Genomic DNA, 22,538 nt, shown 5'->3' on the forward strand with positions numbered 1-22,538 from the left:
AAAATCATATGGACTTCCAGATGTTGTTGGACTGCAGCTCCCAACATTTTTCACCACTGCCAATGTTAGCTACAGCTGCAGTCCAGTGTATCTGGAAGGCCAGATGCTTCCCAACCTAGTCTACAAACTTGTATGGGGCAAAGCATGGGTATGATGCAGGTTTCCCAAATCAAAATTTCAGCACCAAGATATGATCCAGTATTTCTGCAGTTAGAGCAATCCTAAGTGTTTTGCATTCTTTATTAGCAAGACCATTTCTTCATTTCAAGGATTGTCCCATTATTCCAGAACACTGTGACTTCTAAAAGCATAATAATGGTTATTCCTTTCTTCCAAATCCTTCTGCTCGTTCATGGAACAAAACACCGCAGGCTCCACAGTGTCTGCCTCTCCCTCTCTCTCTCTCTCCTTTAAAAATGATCTGGCACTTTTAGCTGGAGATGATATTAACCCCACAGCCATGTTATGTCTGCAGAAACAAAGCAGACCAGAAATTACAGTGTGATTTGGGCAGCACATATTTTAACAAGCACTTCATCATCCATTAAAAGTCTGGTTGAATCAGTTTTAGGAGCAGGACGTACAGTGGGAGTCTTTTAATGATTTCCATATCTCTTTAAGCCTCAGGGCTCAGTGTTTAGTGTCTGCATATGTGCCTCCTTTTCCTAAAACTCCTAGATACGGTGATGCAAGACTGGAATGAATAATGGTACAAATGCAGGCAAGGAAAAAAATAAGGGAGAAGAAAGAAACCGAAGAGAGAGAACATGTCAGTGGCTACAAATCTTAGCTCTCTTATTCAGGAGTAAGTCCCAGTGAACACAGTGTGGAACTCGCTTCCAATTAAATACAACTATATAGATGCCAGGAATAAACTTTTCTAGAACATGGCCACATAGCCCGAAAAACCCACAAAAAACTATATATAGATGCATTATAAGTTTGCAATATCAGATCCTGCAACAGTTAGGAGCATACCTTACTTAGGTGTCCAGCCTTTGAGATACTGATGGGTGAATTCTCAAGACAAATTTCAGTCACATGCCTAGGAACGGATGAGATCTTTGAATTCTATCCAAGAAATGCAATCTTAAGATAACAAGGAGGGTTTATACCATGCAACATAGTTATTTGTGCATGTAATTATCACCAGGTTTATTTTTAAAAGTTTAGATCCCATCAGTTTCCCTGAAAGGGGGGAAATTAACATACACCCTGCTCCTTCCCTCTACCCAGACATCTACACCTTTAGCAGTAGCAGCAGAGGGAAAGTAAGTTTGCTTTAACTTGTAGGGTCCTTTAGAGTTATCCAGTGCTGAATCCTATCCCCAACATTGGTTCATTACCATACAGAGTGCCTTTTAACTTGAGAGTAAAACCTGGAGCAGAATTACTGTCCCATTGCCATGGAAGTTAACCATCTGTTGATGACTTTTGATGCAGCACTTGAAAAGGTGTGTGTGTGTGTGTGTGTGTGTAGAAGTATAATCCTGCCCTATTTCAGAAATGGCACAATCCGTTACACCAAGCTGGTAGGAGTAACATATTAAAGTGCACACATTCTTGGCAACATTAACTAAATGTTAACTAAACTTCACAGTAAGCTGACCTTTCATTACACTCATTGTGGCTTTGATATTTGCGAATTTGATTATTCACAGATTTGATTAATATGTTCTCTCTAGAAATCTCTAGGTCCTCCAGTGCAACTCTATGGTCAACTTTAAGTAAAAGTAGCACTGAAAGACCTAGAGATTCATAGAGAGAATACTCTACTAGGCATTTGTAGCTCCTTCAATGCAGTTCTATGGTCAGTGTCTGTTGGACACTGACCACAGAGTTGCACTGGAGGACCTAGAGATTCCTAGAGAGGTGTCCTCACAGATAAAAATATAGTCTTTTTTTATTTGCAGTTTTTCCATATTCCACAGGGGTCTTGTGCTCCTAACGGTAGCGAATATGGAGGGGCAAGTGTATATTGTTCATCATCACTTTTTTCTTTGCTTCGCATTGTTTAGGATCTTAGGGTACACACCAGATCTGGACTCGGAAACTGTGGATGATGCCTTTGCCCGAGCCTTCAAAGTCTGGAGTGATGTCACACCGCTGAGTTTCTCCCGAATTCATGATGGGGAAGCCGATATCATGATCAATTTTGGACGGTGGGGTAAATAAGCATAGTAATTACATATGAAGGCTTACAAACTGAGATTCAGCACCTCTGGGAAAGGAGAAGAAGCATGATTCAGGTAGTGATGGATGCTCTGGGAGCTAACAAAACGTCTTGCCATACATCGGATGATAATTCCACCATTGCAGAAAGTGACATGGCTTGGAATGTGCCATCTTATCCCACTTCCACACCCTCACATTGTGTTTTGGTCCCACTTTTGCAATTCAAAGGCCCCTCTAGGCAACCTCAGTACTCAGTGTATTGTCATTGTTTCTACTCATCCAAAAGTCCCAGAGGTGTGATCCTGTGATCCCTGGCTCCGCTACAACTATCTCTAGATGATTTAGATTAATAAAACATGACTGCCAGGAGAGAAGAAAAGCAGCCCAACCTTTATTTCAATCTTCCAGTAAAAGGAGGAAAAATAGAGATTAGCCAACCTTATTTTTTGGTTTCTGGTTGGTAACCCAAGATAAGAAAGGGCTACTGTTTTCACCCCTGCCTTCCTATCATGTCCATCTAACTCAGAGTTCACAGAGCCAAATGAAGGGCTAAGTTTCAAGTGTCTGGGGTTTGTTTCAAGTGGCAACATCTCAAACCAAGAAAGCACTTGGTGATGCCAAAGCAACCATGGGCAGCACTGGCAGCTAGGCCAGAAATGAGAAAGTGATGAATAACAAGGTTATGCCCTTGCCAGAATGTTTCTTTTCCATGAAATGTTTTCAGGGAAATAAACAGGGGAAGCCAAGAACTGGCCTTCACCCATGAAGTAAAACAAGACTCGGAGAAACTCAAGGCAAAAGAGACATGGGCGGATTCATATATCCACATTTAAAGACATGTGGATGTTGGGGGAAATCAACCAGGGTGGCATTGGAGATGGGAAAGGAGTCCATTTTTTAATGTTATTTGGTCAAGGCCAGAGGAACTTTAATCTTATCCAACAACAAATTAAAGTCAGCTGGATCTAAGGTAGCAGTTGAGAACATCTCTTTGGCTGGTTGTTAAACATGATAGTATATCATCAAGCTGTATTTTAGAGACCTTGCCATGTTAGTCTGGAAGAAGACCAGAGGATCACTATTCCTTCTTACAGAATTACAGGTCCCCTGTTTTACTAGAAAGATGCTACAACTAATAAATCAATGCTGCTTTTCTCATTTAGAGGTTATGTTTCACTCTGTTGGATGCCGTATCAGTTGACTCTTTCTTTTTGCAGAGCATGGTGATGGTTACCCTTTCGATGGCAAGGATGGACTCCTAGCTCATGCGTTTGCACCTGGCCCAGGTGTGGGAGGAGACTCACATTTTGATGATGATGAACTCTGGACTTTGGGCGAAGGACAAGGTATTCCAGCCATTGATATGCTTGGACATCACTCCTTAAAAATTAATATACCACCCTTACTCCATTTCAGTTTTAAACAGCAGTTGGAAAACAGTCGGGGGAAACAAGCATTCATTATTTTAATCATAAAATGTCAACAGCATCACTTTTGAGTAACAGTCAACACAGTTCCCATTTCCTGAATTCGTTGCTGATCATTTTAGTAATGTTTAATGGAATTTTTAATTGAACTGCTGAAACCAAAATTAATTAACAAATCAAACACTGCAGTAATTGTTATATTTTTTATTATCAACTTATTAATGTTCTGTTATGATTTAACATTAATATGGTAGAAAGAATAATAATGTTTTCAGACCTTGTTTAAAATATGTTGAAATATCAATTGTGGCTAGATATGGGTCAGGTGAGTCTCATGGATTTCATGCTGATTCATCCAGTTGAATTTAGTTGACATCATCATCACCATCATCATCATCATCATCATCATCATCATCATCATCATCATCATCATCATCCCAAGGTCTTGTTACAACATGATTTCATTAAACCTTCATTACTGGAAAAGAGAATTAATTACAAATTACTAATTACTTCATTGTCACCATACAATTCTCCAATTTTCTCTGATTTTGGAAGCTAAGCAAGGTCAGAGCTGGTCAGGCCTTGGATGGGAGACCACCAGGAAATACTGAGGTTGTCTAAGAAGAATAAGGAAAAAAATATTGCCTGAAAGTCTGGAAAGCTGCTGTCCATTAGATGAACAAATGTTGTGACAAGCTATAAAATGACTTCCTAAATCCATTCCTGTAACTAGTTACTTCTAAGCTATGGGAGATCATGTCTCTTTTTTAAAAGATTGCAGGATTTGAGAGGTGGGATGGTAAATTTATTGTGACTAATAGATGGGAGCCAGCCTCTTACAGTGGTTTCAGTGCCGGACTAGGACACTAGAGATGAGAGTTCGAATCTTACTCTCAGCCATGGAAACCCAAGGCTCACTATCTCAGCTTTAGAGAAAAGCAAGGGTAAACCTCCTCTGAACAAACCTTGTTAATAAAATCCATACAGAAGATTCACCATAGACAGGTGACAAAATATCAGGACAAAATATTTCTTGGGTCTTCTGTAACTCTGGATTCAGGGGCTTAAAACTGGGCTTTTGTGCCTGTAGCACTCAAACTATCATCCCTATCAAGGAGTTAGCAATATATATACCTTGGGTCCTTGCCGAGTCAGATATTGTTCCACTGATTGTGAAAGATCTTGCATTGAGTAGCATTTCCAGCTGGATTTTTTTCTTCTTCTGATTTCTGTGCTAGCTCTTCTTGCAGTCAAGTTCTTGTTTTGAAGTTCCAGTCTACAAATTCTGTCGAGAAAGGCCATGTTTTGACTGTGACCATTATTGACAGATTCTCTCTCATTTACTTTCAAGTTGTTCGGGTGAAGTACGGCAACGCAGACGGAGAGTTCTGCAAATTCCCATTCTTGTTCAATGATAAAGAATACAACAGCTGCACGGACGCAGGGCGCAGTGATGGCTTTCTTTGGTGTTCGACAACGTACAACTTTGACACGGATGGCAAATATGGATTCTGCCCCCATGAATGTAAGTTGCATAGCAATGATAGCACTGTTGTCTTTAAGAAGAATGTGTTTGAGAATGTGTTGTGAGGTTTGTTTGTGTGGCATGAATAAATGAACAGCCTAGATTTTTAGTCTCCATGTTGGATCAATTGGTAGATCCATGTGCATTGGATTTCCTAAGTGGGGATGTGTGACTACTGGCAGATGTTCAAATATGCAGTGGTCCTTTCACATTTGCTGGGGTTAGGGATGAAGGATCCCTGTGGATATGGAAAACCCACAAATAAAAAACTGCTGTTCTTTTAAATTGAAAGAACAACTCTCTAGGAATCTCCAGATCCAGTGCCAACTCTGTGGTCAACATCTGCCAGAATTTGATCATAGAATAATTCTGGAGGGCCTACAAATGCCCAGAGAAGTGTTACCTCTAGGAATTTCAAGGTCTTCATTGCAACTCTATGGTCAACTTCTGGCAGAGTTGCGCTGGAGGACCTAGAGAGTCCTAGAGAGAATGTACTAATCGAAACTGCAAATAATCAAATCCACAAAGTCAAAGCCGCAAATGTGGAGAGCCAACTAGCTGTGTGTGCAATGCTATATCCACACTGCAGAAATAATGCAGTTTGACACCACTTTAACTGTCATGGCTCCATGCTAAGGAATTCTGGAAATTACTTTTGTGGCGTATTAACCCTTCTCTGTCGGAGAGCTCTGGTGCCACAACAAACTACAAATCCCAGGATTCCATAGGACGGAGCCATGGCAGTTGGTGTTGTCAAACTACATTATTTCTGCCTATTACAACATTTAAGGAAGCCATATGTACATTTAAAGAAGTCATATGTATCACTTATAATGTAAAGATGAACTTTACATTATAGGTGATACGAGAAATGAGTTAGGGACCTTAAATTTTAGCTGCCTTTATCCCATCTCATGGTGTTATTAAAGGAGATTCACATTCTCAGAGGAGAAAAACAATGTTTGCAATCCACCTTGGGGTATGTTTAGAATATATTTTTGCAGTATAATCTGCTTTGGAGTTGTTGTGTTTTCCTTTCTTTCTTTCTTACAAGTCTTTTACAAAATGCTTAGTTTTTAAGCAGAGAAAGCCTTAACCATATAGACACATCCAAGAAATTCTGTATCCAGTTCCATCGTTTTGGCCAGGGATATAGAGAATGCTACTTATGGAACCTGGCAAAAGGCAGTTAGTTTTGGTTGCTCACTTTGTGAGCTGTGGATATATAAAGCCAAAAGTCACAGAACACTTCTCTCAGAGATTTGGAAGGAATCCTGAAAAGAGAAACAAGGGAAAAAATAGGTTCATAGCATCATGGAACTGGGGCAATCTTGCATTTAGTTCTGGCTTATTAGCAAAGTTTTTTCCCTTTTTTGTCTCTCTGTGCAAAGAACAAAAAAGCCTCTCCTTTTGGCAGTGATTATTCCAGTATGAAGCAATTTTGCATGAGTTTCCATATGTGTTTTTCCCCCCTTTGCAACTGCACTGTGATTCAGATAATAAAATACCCCATTAAAACATGGCGGCTGCCAGACCTACAGCTGGACACAGCTTAAGGAGCAAGTGAATGACTCATTGCAGCCTCCCCACCACAAAATTATTTCTTTGATTTTCAGTGGAGAGTCTTCATGAGGAAAGGATTTGAAATGGGCTACTATAATATGTCTTCTGTCAGCACTATCTTGACCTACATTGTTAGTTATTAATCAGGGGAAAACAAGCCAGAGCATCAGCTATTGCTTAATTTGAATGCTATGATAGCCCTCGAGTTAGCCATTGTTCAACTCACTGAATATTATGTCTGAATATAGTCATTAGATCACTACTTTGGAGTATGGTGTGGTATATACCATCCCAAAACAGAGGGCTGGAGGCATCCGGTTTTCCTCTGGAGGGATGCCGCAGCAGCCAAACTGCTCAGTATTCCTCTGCCCCAAAAAGAGCCTGGAAAAATGGGTTCTTTTTAAGGTGCCCAGTACATGTCACGAGTGAACCATTGGCACACCAGTGATGTAAGTGACATGCAGCGACATCTGTATGGTGTGCTTCGCTTACATCATCATGGCGGTGCCCATGTGAATGGGACACCGCCATGATGCCGCCGTTGTTATACACTAGGGTTCAGGAGCATGCAGTTACTAATATTAGTGGTGGCACACCGCTTTTGGCTCATCTGTCATGGGCCTATATTTCAATGCTTCGTTGTTGTCATGTACCTTCAAGTTGGCACCACATTGTGGAGATCCTATCCTAGGGTTTTCTTTGCAAGATTTATTCAGGAGGATTTTACCATTACTTTCTTCTGAAGCTGAGAGAGTGTAACTTGCCCAAGGTCTCCTCGTGGTTTTCCATTGTTGAAATGGATTCAAACCATGGTCTCCTAAAGGCCTAGTCCAACCCAACACCATTGTTGTGTGCCTTCCAGTCGTTTCCAACTTATGGAGACCCTAAGGAGAACCTATCGTGGCATTTTCTTTGCAAGTTTCTTTAGGGGAGGGTGCCATTGCCATCCTCTGAGGGTGAGGGTGACTTGCCCAAAAGTGGGTTTACATGGTGGATCATTTCATATCAATGCTTACCTTTTGGCTGAAGAGTTTCTATTTTGTTTTGTTTGCAAGCCGTACATCAAATGTGTATTATTCCAAAAGAGATGCATGTCTCATTTACATAGAATGCTGTCTGCTCATGAACTGAATATACAATAGGTGAATGCACAAATGCTTTCCCACTACTTCACTTTTATTCTTCTTTGTTCCCTAGCACTTTTCACAATGGCTGGGAATTCTGATGGGCAGCCCTGTAAGTTCCCCTTCAAATTCCAAGGTAACACCTATGACAGCTGTACAACCGAAGGAAGAACAGATGGATACAGGTGGTGTGGAACCACTGAAGACTATGACCGAGACAAGAAATTTGGATTTTGCCCAGAGACAGGTAGAATAACTCTGCCTACATATAATGTTGGTGTGCTGTATGGCTTTGAGAATTGAGATTAGGATTCAAATCCCCTCCCAGCATGACAAATAGATAACCTTGGTCAAGTCACACTCTTTCAGCATAAATAGAAATTAAGGGCACATCTTGAAGGCATATAATAGCAACTAATATATGTCAGCACAGTTATGTTGTTGTTGTTGTTGTTGTTGTTGTTGTTGTTGTGTGCCTTCAAGTCGTTTCCAACAGATGGTGAGCCCAAGACAAACCTATCATGGGGTTTTCTTGGCAAGTTTGATCAGAGAGGGTTTGTCATTGCCACCATCTAAGTCTTAGAGAGTTTGACTTGTCCAAGGTCACCCATTGGGTTTATATGGATGAGCTGGGATTTGAACCCTGGTCTCCAGAGTCATAGGCCAATGCTCAAACCACTACACCATACTCATGGATACCACTAATGTATGACTTGCACAATGGGTACCATAGCCATATACTCACTCATTGTGCAATGGGAAATTAGGTCCATACTCACCAAGGCAAAAATGAAAGATAAGCTTGCCTGTTCATTTGTGGAATGATGGGTTGTGTTAGGAACTGCACTTACATGACCTCTGGAAAAACTGCAGCCATTTGTACAATGGCTCTTATGTTACTGTAGCTCCACAACCAGATTCCAGACATAGATACTGATAATGTGCAGGGTGAAAAGGATGCAAAGAAATGGAAGCAAATGAAACCACACCAACTAGTGCATGTACCAATTCTAGATGTATTCATTTTTATTTCTTTATTTTAAAAAAGAAATTATTCTGGTTCTAGAGTTTTAGAATAGCACAACCTAGACAGCGTGAACTCTCAAAACAATACATCAGCTGAATGGTGTGGACTAAAGTATACAATTTGAAAATAATTATTGTACACATGCATGTGTCCTCACAGCAATGTCCACTGTTGGTGGGAACTCAGAAGGTGCACCCTGTGTTTTTCCTTTCATCTTTCTGGGGAATAAGTATGAGACCTGCACCAGTTCAGGACGTCAAGATGGAAAGATGTGGTGTTCCACAACTAGCAACTATGATGAAGACCGCAAGTGGGGATTTTGTCCAGACCAAGGTAGTCCTTCTCATAAGTATACATATCCAAGGGTGGTGGTGGTTGTCTTTTGGGGGAATGGTGAGTTGTGCTTGCCTGTTGCCACAAAACAAAAGACATGAGGCATTGGACATGCATTACCACCTGAAGGGAAACTTTCCCAGTTTGGAGTTAAAGAATGGAAGGTGGATTGAAGACAGCAGTGCATTTAATTTCATGGCAGCTCATATATCAGCATTTTGAACAATCCAGTACCAAAGCAAACATGCACCTTACCATATCATTGATTGTCCTAAGAGTTAGTAGTCCTGATGACCCATGTAAAGGTTGGGGAGGCTGTGTTTTGAACAGGGTCGGGGAACTTCAGGCCCTAAGGCTGAATCTAGCCTTTCTAGGCTTCCTATCTGTCTCTCTAGTGCAGTGGTTCTCAACCTTCCTAATGTTGCGACGGTTTAATACAATTCCTCATGTTGTGGTGACCCCCCAACCATAAAATTATTTTTGTTGCTACATGCAAATATGTGTTTTCCAATGGTCTTAGGCAATCCCTGTGAAAGGGCCGTTCGACCCCCAAAGTGGTCGTGACCCACAGGTTGAGAACCGCTACTCTAGTGATTCTCAAATGACCATGCCTCCTTCCTCACTTGCTGTTTTTTTAGTTTTTAATACATCCTTTCTCCAGTCCCAATTTTAAAAGATTGAAAAGCCTCTCCTAAGACATTAAGAGTTTTGCTAAAACATGCTGGTATTTTGTACTTTTGGCCCCAGAACTTCTCTGAAAGCGAATTAGGCCTTTGGAGTGAAAGACGTTCCCTACCTGATTATCCATCCTACACCCAAATCCAGAATAACAATCTTAACCATCAATGGACAGTTGTGGAATCCCTTTGTGGTACAGTGCACCCACTGTGGGCTCCCTATTCCAGTTTACGCAGAAGCCGCATCACCATTAAATGAATGGTGCATGCACCTGCAGCATGTGCATGTCGCGCTGCCAGAAGTATGAGCCCCATTACATGGAATGGAGCTCGAGCTTACGCAGGTTTTGTCTTACGTGGGGGAGTCTGGAACAGATCCCCCACGTAAAACAAGGCTCCACTGTAGTAGCAAGGATTATCATCTGTTCTGGGTCATCGTTGCTATAATTACAAATAATATTTGTAAATATTCCATAGCACCTCAAAGGTTTAGCCAATAGATATGGAAGTCTGATTGCAATATAATGAAGCCACATCTCTTTCAGCCCCGAGTGATGGAGCTCTTAGCTGTGAAGTTGACATCATAGATAGATGCATAGATGGGTTATAAAACTTATTTTTCTTCCAGGCTACAGCCTTTTCTTGGTTGCTGCTCATGAATTTGGCCATGCCATGGGACTCGAACACTCCGAAGATCCTGGAGCCCTCATGGCTCCCATCTATACCTACACTAAGCACTTCCGGCTTTCCCAAGATGACATTCAAGGAATCCAGGAGCTCTATGGTAATGATTTCTATTTGTCCAAAGTAGGGATGGAAAGAATATTTGAAATCAGTCAAAAAAATTTGGAAAAACAGGTTTTTAGCATATCAAGAAACACTGACTGGAAGAATAATGGGCTGATGAGAATCTTCACAGTTTGAGATCTGTTCTGCACAAAATCAGTTTCATGCAGAAAACAGGATTTTCTGCAAAAGAAATAAAACTATTTTTTCTATGTAGAAACTCATATTTCTATGCAGAAATATCATTCCCTGTGAAGAAAAAAATGTTTCTGATGCAGAAAATGCTGCGCAAAAACTACCACATGTGAATTTTTCGTTGAATAAGTCCCGAATTGTGAATAGGCTTTTGTAGTTTTTCTCACAGCTGTTAGAAAATAATTCCTTGATTCCTTTGAGAAGAAAATTAGGAACAAATTATATCCGTAGTCCAAAGCACTTCAAGTATATTTTGGGCTGCACCACAACTGCAACAACTATTCTGAAAGATATTGAATGAAGTGTTCTTAAGTCACTTCTCTAATTCCTTCAGATATAAATGTGGAATTAAGTTTAATTTATTTTATTCCTGTTGTTGACATTGCAATATGTAAAGGAAAGTACACTCTGCAAAGTTCCTTGATTCCATCTTTCTTTTATTTCCAGGGGGTTCTACAGATGTTGGTCCAGGTCCAAGTCCAACCCTTGGGCCAGTTACTCCTGAACTGTGTGGTCAAGACATTGTATTTGATGCTGTCGCTCAACTCAGAGGGGAGATCTTCTTCTTCAAAGACCGGTAAGTGAGAGAAATGGGTTTGTTTGATAAAACTTAATTGGAATTGGAAGAAAACAGAACCTGGAAGATGATAATTAGGCGGTGTTCATAAAATGAAATATACAAAATATTTCAAACAATGAAACAATGAAAGTTCAAACAATGGCTTTCAGGCTTCGCTCCAAGGAATTCCAGAGTTCTTCTCAAATTCATCAAAGATTCCTCAGTGAGAAAATAAGAAATGTTAGGCTGGTTTTCCCCGACTTTCTGGGGGTAAAAGACTACATTTTGTACTAGAGTTCCCAGAATGCATAAATCAGTTTGCTCTTTGGGAGATTCCAAGATTGGTAATATTTTTTAAAAATAACTTTTTCTGATCTCTGGACATAAAAATGCAGGAATCACAACCCACTGCATGGGTTGGTCATCGTTCTAGCCAAATTCGAAATGCCACTGTGATTGCCTCTGGCCATCCAGTTGTGAAATGGATGCACACACAACAGCTGCACTGGATATGTAGCAAATGGGGCCATGTTTCACCCACAATGCTTTGGAGTGCCATTTCAGTGGACCTGTTCCAGTGATGTGGTCCCATTCCGGTGATAGCCTCTAACGAAGTTCTTTTTTTATTCTTTCCAAGATCCTGTTTCGGCTTCATAAAATACAAAATTGGCTCAGGCTAATAAAAAGCTCGAAAGGCAATCAATTTGCTAGATGTTGACCAAATTGCAGTTTTGTTTCATCACAGGGGGGCTTGGAAAACCTGTTGCTTGTGGAATTGGCTGACTAGTGTAAGCTTATTTTTTCTCCCCTGATTTGGACAAAATGGAGTGTTCACATTCATTAAATGGAGATTGAAAGGGGAAGAGATGGAGAGAGAGAGAAAAGTGCCTCTGTTAGCATTCTGTCCCTTTCTGCCCTAAACCTTCCCACTGAAATTAAACTAGAGGTTTTTTTTATATGCTCTTAAATCGGAAGAGGATATCGCCTCTACATAAAAGAGCTCCTCAATCACCCCCCTTTATTTCTCTGATGAATGCTTTTAATGCTCCAGGTTTCATTTACAGCCAAGCTGTTTGATAGATGATTATTAGATGTGATCTTTTTAGTTGCTACAATCATAATCATCCGGAGTAATGTGCCCAATACAAATGTTGACATTTGCCAAATGCATATCCATCTGTTCGATGTGCAGAAATGGGGATGGCTGAAAGAGTTTTAAGTGCCTTGTAAATGGGTTTATTTGCTGGGATAATTGAAGTGGCAAAGGCTTTCCCTCCCCTTTTTGTTCTGCAGTGAGAATTAATATGAGTGGTAAAGATGTTAAAAACAGTTAATGGCCGAGCATAGCAAATGAAGGGATCAGCTGGACAGAAATACAAGGATGTAGCTACAGGAGGGCAAAATGATGGTGTTGCCCCCCAAATAAGCATCCCCCCCACAGTGATTTTTTTTCATTCACCAAATTTGTAGCATTACTGTAATTTAAAACTTCATTTGAGTAGTTGGGTATCCAGAGAAAATGGACAGGCAAAGGGTGCGACTGTGGAGTTTCGGTTTGAGTGTTGGATTACGAATCTGAGGCCCAGTACAGAAGGCAGGGAGCGGTGTGCCCATGCCGATTCTAGGGTTCTGGAGCGCGCACCAGCCACACACTCCGGAACCCTAGTCCGTACAGACTCCATCATCATGGCAGCCTCCTGTCCACATGGCAGCCACCATGATGATGACGATGACGCGCAGCATCCAGACGTCACTTCCAGGAAGTGGCGTCATGGCGGCACCCTTTCTCCTTTACAGCACTTAGAGCAGCTTCTTTTTGGCAGTGCATCGGTGCTGCACAGTGTGGCTGCTATAGTACCAATGAGGGGGAGAGACGGGTGGCACGGAGCCACCTTTCTGTACCAGGCCTGAGAAACCAGGATTCAAATCACCATTAGCTATTGAAACCCACTATGTGACCTCAGTGAAATCACATTCTCTTAGCCTTAGAGGGAGTCAATGGCAAACCTTCTGGGAACAGATCTTGCCAAGAAAACCCGGTGATATTTTCACCTCAGCTTGGTCATAAGTGATAAACAGCTTGATGGCACACGACAAGCAAAGTGACCAAAGGGATGCAAAAAAAGGAAAAATAAGAGTTCTAGGCACAAGGACTCTTATCTCCCCCTCCAGCTTCTTTGAGCTGGATGGGACCTCTTGAGATCCTCTAAATGAACTGAGATGTCACCGCCTATTGATGTACCCCTTTTCCTAGTGACTCAGTGAGAAGTTACTTTGGGGTTCTACTTGCACTTTCTGTCTCTGACGCTGCAGAAATTTTCCTCCTCCCCAACCCTGGGAGGGAGGTGAAATCAAACAAAAAACACAATTTTCAGTGTCCATTTTCTGCAATGCTAGATATTGGGGGACCCAATAACCCTTTCCCACTGCCCTGACTGATGAATCGCAAAGCCAAAATACCTTAAAATAGGGGCTGTCGTTGCCAAAAATGTATATTTTTGCCTAACTAAAGTAGTAAGATTATTTGATCCTGGAACAATGGCTGCTTAATATACATTCAGCCCTCCGTACCTATTGATTCTTTATCCACAGGTTCAAGCATCCATAGCTTGAAAATGTTCAAAAATATATACATTCCCAAAAAAGCACACTTTGATTTTGCCATTTTATATAAGGAGTACCATTTACCAAGCCATTGTATTTAATGGGATTTGGGCTTCCACGGATTTTGTTATCCTTCGGGGGGGGGGGGGGGTCCTGGAGCCAATCCCCAGTGGATACCAAGGGCCCACTGTATATCTTACCAGTTTGGGAAAGTGAGTCTTTTAGCTATAGTATGAATAAGTAAATCTGTTGGGTCAGTCATGTTCCAACAGTTAAATTCCACATTTCAGGAATATCATCTTTCTCCTTTCTTTCTTTCTTTCTTTCTTTCTTTCTTTCTTTCAAATTGATATAAAAGAAAAGCATAACTGCCTTTCTTTGGTGATTTTTATTTTAAAAATATGTAGTAATTATATGTTTATATTGCTGATATGAGTTTTGTGTGCCAGTGTGTGTGGATGTATACACAGACACACACACGCACAGACGCACAAATGTATGCATGCCATTTTGCCAGCACTGATGAGAAACAGATGTGGCAATGAATCAGCTCTTTGTAAACCCTCTCTGTGATTTCCCCCCCCCCTCCCTGACTAGATTCATCTGGAGGACAGCAAACCAACGGAACAGGCCTATGGGTCCTTTGCTTGTTGCTACATTTTGGTCTGAAGTGCCGGAAAAAATTGATGCTGTCTATGAAGCCCCTCAAGAAGAGAAGGCTGTCTTTTTTTCAGGTAAGGTGCTGATGAAAACAAGTCAGCATTGCATTGCTTTAGCATTCCCTTTGGCCTGTTTTCTTAAACATAGGGGGCAACAAAGCATGCAGTGTTGACCATGCAGTTAGGAAATGCGGGAAAGGTCTTCTTACATTTCAAAGCAAAGTGCCACACCTCTGCCATCCAGTTTGGAAATTTGGAGATGGAAGGGGGTCTTTAACCCTTTGCTCATGCCAGAATGCTAAAGTGTTCATCCATTTTTATTTTTATATTTTTGGATATTACACCTATTGCCTGCTACCTCCATTTGGAGCAAGAGTGATCAACTTTTGCAACCAGAGAGCTGGATTCAATTTCTCAGAGGTCACAAAGGAGAGGTGCACAAGGCCAGGGACAAAATAAATGATCTGTAAAATACACACAGACTGCATCCGCACTGTAGAAATAATATACAGTGGCCCATCCAAGTCTGTGCACTTGAAATCCACAGACTTGAAAATCTGTAGAGGGGCGACCACCATTAACATTAATGGGGCATGCGCCTGGAGGCATGCACCTCATTCAAGCCTATGGGGCTTGAATATGCACAAAAATTTGGAACTCAGGGGTGTGTGTGTGTCCTGAACGGATCCCCTGCAAGTTCCAAGGGGCGACTGTAGTTTTCACAGCTCAGTGCTATGGAATTCTGGGGACGATAGTTTATTGTGGCACCAGAGCTCTCTTACAGAGAAGCCTGAATGTCTCTCAAAACTACAGTTCCCAGAATTCCATAGCATTGACCCATGGCAGTTAAAGTGGTATCAAACTGGATTGTTTCTGCAGTGTGGACAGTTCATACACACACACACACACACACACACGCACAGAGAGCTGTTCTGGTTGTGTCAGAACAATTCCAATTAATCCTCTGCCATCCCACTTTTCAGCTGATCATCCACCATCTTGCTGTCTCAGGGATTCTGGGAATTGTAGTCCAAAAGCCAGTTGTGTTTTGTATAATTGCAGTCCAGCCATAACTTGGAACCTTTGGAAGCTCTGATCCCGATTTGAAGGACTGGAGCTGAAACTGATACATGTGTTTCTTGCCAAAGCCAAATACTAGGTTCTCTCTTCCAAACGTCTAATTCAACAGCTATACTGGCTGGAAGGGCAAGGAGAGCAGAAAGAGATAGAGAAAAGCTAATTGCCCGTTGACTGTTTATCTCCATGTATCTGCATATGTAATTCTATGCATCCGTTCCAGCTGCGTTGACTAGGTTTTCAGTAGTTTTAAAAAGTCCAGCCAGCATAAAACAAAACAACAATCCTTCAACATGGCTCAAAATTTCCAAATATGATAAAAAGGTGCGGAACAGGTTGGTTACATGCAGATGTACAAAGGAAGGAAAGGTCCAGTAATGAACTCCACATGTCTGCATGATTGCTGAGTTTGTATTACACAATAAATTGGATGTCGCCAAAACACCTCATTTGTCTATGTCCAAGCATTACATCCACCAGCACTCCAGGGGAATGCACGACGAAGAAGGGATTCAATACTGTTTGCTAAAGAAATTCAATTAGTTCGCTATAAGGAGGGAAAACAACAAATGATCCAAATTGGCAGATTGCTCAAAGTTCAAAAAGCAAACCTGATTGATCTCAATATTATCAAACTATAACACCCACAATTTAGATCCCAATCAATTTTAAAAGACAAAATAAAACATTAGGTTGGCTTGCATTTAAAGATTTCCTTTGTGAGGATTTCCTTTGTGGGAAAAGCAAGGGGTTTTTTGGTGCAGAAAATGGCCAAGACAGAAGACACACACACATACAAAGTGCTGGGGTGTGTTTACACTGTAGAATTATAGCAGCTTGATTACACTTTAAATACCATGGCTCCTTCCTATGGAACCCTGGTATCTGTAGTTTGGTGAAAGATGCCCTCCTTTGAACTGTAGCACTGCGTTTTCCAGCCGAAATGTCTGAGTAATATTACCTCCCCAAATCACAGATTCTAAGATTTCATAGAATGGAGCCATGGCAGTTTAAATGATATAAATAATGTTTTAAGTGTATAGCATGGATGCACAGCTAGAATGTGAAATGGATAACAACAGTGGAAAAATGCAAAAAGTGTCCTGATTTGGCAAGGGCTGCATATGTACTGCACAAATCATCCAGCTTGACCCCACTTCAACTGCCATGGCTCAATGCTATGGAATTCTGGGAATTGTAGTTTGATGTGGCACCAGGGCTCTCTGACAGAGAAAGTTAAATGTCTCACAAAACTACAAATCCCAGATTTCCATAGCATTGAGCCTTGGCAGTTACAGTGATGTCAACCTGGATTATTACTGGAGTGCGACTGCAGCCAGGGACAGTTCTGCTTAATCCTTTATTGTCTCACTTTTTCAGCAGTTTTTTAAACTCGGTGCATAAAACACAAATGCAAACTGAGTGATGAATTGTGACATGTCACTCAAGGACACAAACTTGGAAGTACCTCCTAAAATCCCATCTTGTACCCTCTGGAGGTGTGGACATCCCAGGTTGGGAACCCTTGCTTTAGTTAGGCAAAAGCAAACTGCTGCAGCTTCATTAGTAATTTTTGCCATCTTGGCCACATTCTGATGTTGTTTAGCCACATAGGTCCCAGTTTTCCTCGGTGAAATGTTGGAGGGTATTACACCTATAGTATCTCCGTCACCACCAGCCTCTGATATGAGTAGGGAGTTTCTCCACCTCCAGACCAAGAGGTTCCAGTGTCCTTCAGTTGTCCGCTGTGAAAGCTTCAACACAAACTTATATTCCTTGCCTCCTCTATTTTCCCTTTAGCTGGTGAAATCTGAGAACCTCTGATTGAAATAGCCCCTTTCCCCAGGCCATTTCCTGTTAACCTCATTTGTAAGTGAGATGACTCGAACTCAAGGCTTTATTTTCTTATAGGAAACGAATACTGGGTTTACTCAGCCAGCACTTTGGAAAGAGGTTATCCAAAGAGGCTTACCAGTCTGGGTCTACCTCCCGATGTGCAACGTGTCAATGCAGCTTTTAACTGGAGCAAAAATAAGAAGACCTACATTTTTGCAGGGGACAAATTTTGGAGGTGAGACATAATTGCTTTCTCAGCAGGTAAGCCAAGGATGAAGTGCCGTAATGCTAAGTAAGGTTTATAATCCGTTACGTTTGGGATTACAAACAGAAAAACAGCCCTTTGTGGTTAGATTGCTCTTTTCTAACTGGAAAGGAATGAAAAGTCATTTAGACTACTGCAAAGTTTTGTACATGGGTCTGCCTTTGAAGATTACATAGGTTGGTTCAAAATAAAGCATCAAGATTGCTAACCAAGTGGAATATATTTTAGAAACAATGTCATAATAAGCATCCTTTGTCCTCCTCCTGAGGCTTGATGTGAGATAAACTGGAACATCCCTTGAGTTTTACAACCGCAGGGCATTTTGGAGAAATAAAATGCACACATACCATTTGTAACTTGGAATTTGGAACCAATTTCTAGGTTTAATTTGTTGCTTCACGCCAATTATAGTTTAGCATTATTCAAACCCGGCCATTTTATTATCCAATATTTCTATACCGGTTCCCATTCTTTTTCTATTTTGTCTATTGATTTATCGTTCATTAAAGATGTTAAAATGTCCGTATCTATAGCCTCTTTTAGCTTTATCATCCATTCTCCACTTGATGGAATTATTGCATTTTTCCAGTATTTGCCATAGATGATTCTTGCTACTGTTATCATATATAGCAATATTCTTTTGTATTTTTTCCACATCCTTTTCTGTATTATAAGTCATGTTTAGTAAGAAGAGTTCTGGGTTTAATGTTAATATCTTCATCTGTAATATCTTGCTGATTTTTTTCATGTATTTAATATAAATCATGTTTTGTAGATACAATGAAGTAAAGAAGAAAATGGATCCTGGCTTCCCTAAATTAATTGCAGATGCTTGGAATGGTGTTCCAGACAACTTAGATGCTGTGTTGGATGTGAGCGGAAGTGGTAAGTGGCCATCTGATTCAAAGGGCTGGTTGTGGTTACTTTATTTAATTATTTATTTGATTTTATTTTATTTCAAGGATTTATATCCCACCTTTCTCCCACAACGGGATTCAAGGTGGGTCACAATAATTTAAAGTTGTTGCTCCTCTGAGATCAGCTGCTTCAGTCTACTAATATCTGATTCCTTGGAGACATGCTTTTTTGGTGACGGTCACCAAAGCCTGTAGCCATCACAAACTTTTCTCTCTACTTAAAATGTTGTATTGCTGCAATGAAATTCAGGAAAGGTAACCTTTCATGAACTTTGCCATGCTGTCTAAATAATCCATCTCCAGCTTTTAAAAATGCTCAGTAGGTCAGTGAACCAACTCTGGATTTCAATGGTACACAAGCTATTTTGAAGGACAGGTGTTAGCATCTTCACTGGCACCTTGAACATTGAATCTAGAACCCACAACACTCTCACTGCGCCACTGACAGGGAAGTCACCTGACATCTCAGCCCCCAAACCATTCCATTTGTGCTATGATCAGAGAGTGTTACTTCACGTAAATATATCAAGGCTTATTTCTTCTTCCTTACAGGTCACAGCTACTTCTTCAAGGACTGGTACTATCTCAAACTGGAAGATCAGAGCCTAAAGATAGTCAAAGTTGGCAACGTGAAATCCGACTGGCTGGGTTGCTGAGCTGCGTGATCTTTTAGTAACCAAAAGCCAACCCCCCCACCCCCTCAAAACCCCATTTATACTTTTTTTATTTGTAAAAGTCCTATGTCATACTTGTAATTAGAGATAGATCTGTATGCTAATTCAAGGGCCAGTCTGGAACTGGAACCATATCACTAAGTACCACTACTTGACACAATTCTTTTGTTAGATCATTTGACCAAGCACATTTATTTAGGAGGATGTTCCATCGAAATCATGAGTTCTGCTTCAGACTTGTCGCATTTTGGCTTGGGAATACTGGGTACACCAGGACTTTGCTTTCTCCTCCTCCTCCTTCTTCTTTCTTTCTTTCTTTCTTTCTTTCTTTCTTTCTTTCTTTCTTCTCTTTCTCTCCCCCCCCTCCTTCAATTAATTTAAGACATTGGAACAAGAAACATTCACTTATCTAGCCTGTGTTGTGGCTATATAAGTTATATATTTTCTACATTGGTTGGTGCTCGAAAAATAAACAGCATCCTGCGATTCCCTGCTTTACTGGGGCCCTTTCGCATTGCACCATGGTTCCCCTTTTAACTATCATGGTCCTGATATATAGAATACCAGATTTTATTTTATAGGGAAGGGCATTTAGAATCATCTGCCAGAGAGTTCTAGGGGCTCCCAAAGTACAGACTCCAGGATTTCATAGGATTCAGCCATAGCAGTAAAAGCAGGATCATAATGCTTTAATAGTATGGAAATGCCTCTGGTTTTCCTGAAATAAGTGTCTATGGAGCAAATATGAGAGTTGGCATTTTGTAAGAGAGGTGTGAGGATGTAAATCCAATCTATGCCATTTTAATCTGTGTTTTTGGTTGTTGCAGAAATTAGAATTCTGTTCCGTTCCTCAAATGTTTGAAAGTGCAGGTTTGAGCTTCAAAATTCCAAATCTCCAATGCCCACATAAAATGTGCTTGCTATCCTCAAATTTAGGTGCCCTTGACTGGTGCTATCTTATTATATGTGTCCATATATGTTTCTTTCAAAGAGGACCTTTAAAAACTGTGATTTAATTTAAAATTATCTTTAGAATCTGGCCTTTGTGCATACATGCACCAAGGTCTTGCACACATTTAGCATAGCTTAAATATACACAGACGTAAGTATACTATACCTTCCAACATTTCACAGACGAAAACCAAGATACATGTGGCCAAGCACCATCAAAGTATGGTAAACATAGCAAAAGTAATTAAGGAGGAGGAACAGACAAGCCAGAAGAGACTGCAGCATCTTACTTGGCAAGATCCCCTTACTTTGCTGCCTGCTGAGTTAATTCAATGCAAACTACTTTTGCACTCACAGCTCAGTTTGAAGCAGTTGAAGTAAGAGGAGAAAGCAGGAAAGTAGGAGTGGACAGAGAAACTGGGACATTTTAAAAGTGGCTTAAAAAGTGGGACAACTGAGGATTTATTCTGGCCCTCTTTGCCAAAACAGGACAGTTGGGGTGTATGGTATACTGGATCCCATAGCTGCCCAACTATTTATGTTATGGGCACCAAGATTTTGAGCACACCTCTTATGCAACACATAATGTGGTTCACCCCAGCCATCAAATCAAAAGTGACTGAGAGAATCTGCAGAAGGATTTGCTTGCCCTTTTTGTGTGAGAAACCATGCTTATGCCATTTCTGACAAAATGCAAATGCTTTTACCCTAAATTAATATATGACACTAAAGTTAGAATTGTCCAATCCATTGCATTCCCCATCACCATGAATGGATGTGAGAGCTGGACAGTGAAGGAAGTCGATAAGAAGAATATCAATTCATCTGAGATGTGGTGTTGGAGAAGAATGCAGAGGATACCATGGACAGCCAAAAAGACAAATGGGTCCTTGAACAGAACAAGCTTGAAATCTCCCTGGATGCCAAGATGATCAAGTTGAGTCTGCCATACTTTGGACACATCATGAGAAGGCATACACATTAGAAAAGATAGTAATGCTAGGAATGGTAGATGATAGTAGAAACAGAGGAAGACCATACTAGATGGACAGAGTCAATCAGAGAGGTCACAAGCATGGATTTGCAAGACCTAAGCAGAGTAGTGGAGGATAGGAGGTCTTGGAGATGTCCCATCCACAACGTTGCCATGAGTCAGGGTCAACTTGAGAGCAGTTAACAACTACAAAATGTCCCAACACAGTCCTGGCCTGAGTTTCAAGTGAGTCTTTATCAGCTTTTGTTCTGTTGAGCTAAAAATGAAGCATCCTGCATTCTTTCCCTGAAAGAGATTAGCACTAGCTTGGTCATTTTTTTTGAGGATTGTGTCCCTTGTTCCTGTTTCATCTTTACACATTAACATGGAAAGACTGACAAAAGAGGCACAGGTTGCCCAAGTCTTTTGCCATAAGCGTCTGGACATAATAAAGCAGGGGAAGAAACATGTATGAAAAGTATTCTTTTTAACCATCTCTTTTCATTATTTGAATTCCTTTACTTAAAGTTAGCAATCTGTTTCATGCACTTTGTTACCCATCACAACATCATTTAAAAAACAACAACAACAACCCCAGTTTGTTTGAAGTTAATGTGTTATACAGAAATGCCATGTCTGAATGTTTAACTTTTTTCCTGTTCTGTGTTATATCAATGTAGTTTCTTCTCTTCTTCTCTTTCCCTCTCTACTTTTTTTAGTTGGAAAGCATTGGGCAATGTTTTCACCATACAACCTGATGGAATATTTGTCTTCACACAGAGGATTCTTTGTAAAGGGAAAATAAAATAACGTATGTGAAATGTCAGTGGTATAAATAAAGAACAAAAATAACTCTCATTTCTGGTCATGCTCCGTTCCTTAAATGATTTGTGTTTTTAAGGCATCCAACTAATACATCTGTTTCCTCTCTGATAGGTAGAAAGATCAGCAAAATGCCTGCAATATTGTGAAAACATTGCAATGATAGGTGGTGAGCCACTAGGCTCAACTCGAAGTTGTAAGTACTAAATACTCTCCAACAGTTCATAGATGAAGACTAGGAGACATGTGGCTGAAAGACATCATAGTGTGGTTAAGATGGCAGGAGTTAGTACAGTGTGCCCGCATTATACACAGGCGTGACTTACACAGATTTCAGCATACACTGAAAGTTGCACCAGAAGAAGG

The 22,538-nt window shown here is 40.7% G+C and overlaps 1 protein-coding gene across 1 annotated transcript in view; it reads left to right on the top strand.

Annotated features, from left to right (window-relative positions):
* The window catches only part of MMP2 (matrix metallopeptidase 2), a 28,581-nt gene extending 6,395 nt beyond the window's left edge, over positions 1–22,186 (top strand). The window contains exons 3-13 of the mRNA XM_089539863.1: positions 2,019–2,167; positions 3,393–3,521; positions 4,957–5,130; positions 7,891–8,064; positions 9,004–9,177; positions 10,483–10,638; positions 11,283–11,412; positions 14,596–14,732; positions 17,646–17,805; positions 18,611–18,720; positions 19,305–22,186. Of these exons, the coding sequence (XP_089395989.1) occupies positions 2,019–2,167; positions 3,393–3,521; positions 4,957–5,130; positions 7,891–8,064; positions 9,004–9,177; positions 10,483–10,638; positions 11,283–11,412; positions 14,596–14,732; positions 17,646–17,805; positions 18,611–18,720; positions 19,305–19,408 (1,597 nt within the window). The 3' untranslated portion in view covers positions 19,409–22,186. The remainder of the gene's footprint in view (positions 1–2,018; positions 2,168–3,392; positions 3,522–4,956; positions 5,131–7,890; positions 8,065–9,003; positions 9,178–10,482; positions 10,639–11,282; positions 11,413–14,595; positions 14,733–17,645; positions 17,806–18,610; positions 18,721–19,304) is intronic.
* The last annotated feature ends 352 nt before the right edge of the window (positions 22,187–22,538 follow it).

This window comes from Sceloporus occidentalis, unplaced genomic scaffold (genome assembly GCF_023333645.1).
Source record: "Sceloporus occidentalis isolate IW3139 unplaced genomic scaffold, rSceOcc1.0.p SCAF_10, whole genome shotgun sequence".
Classification (NCBI taxonomy): domain Eukaryota; kingdom Metazoa; phylum Chordata; class Lepidosauria; order Squamata; family Phrynosomatidae; genus Sceloporus; species Sceloporus occidentalis.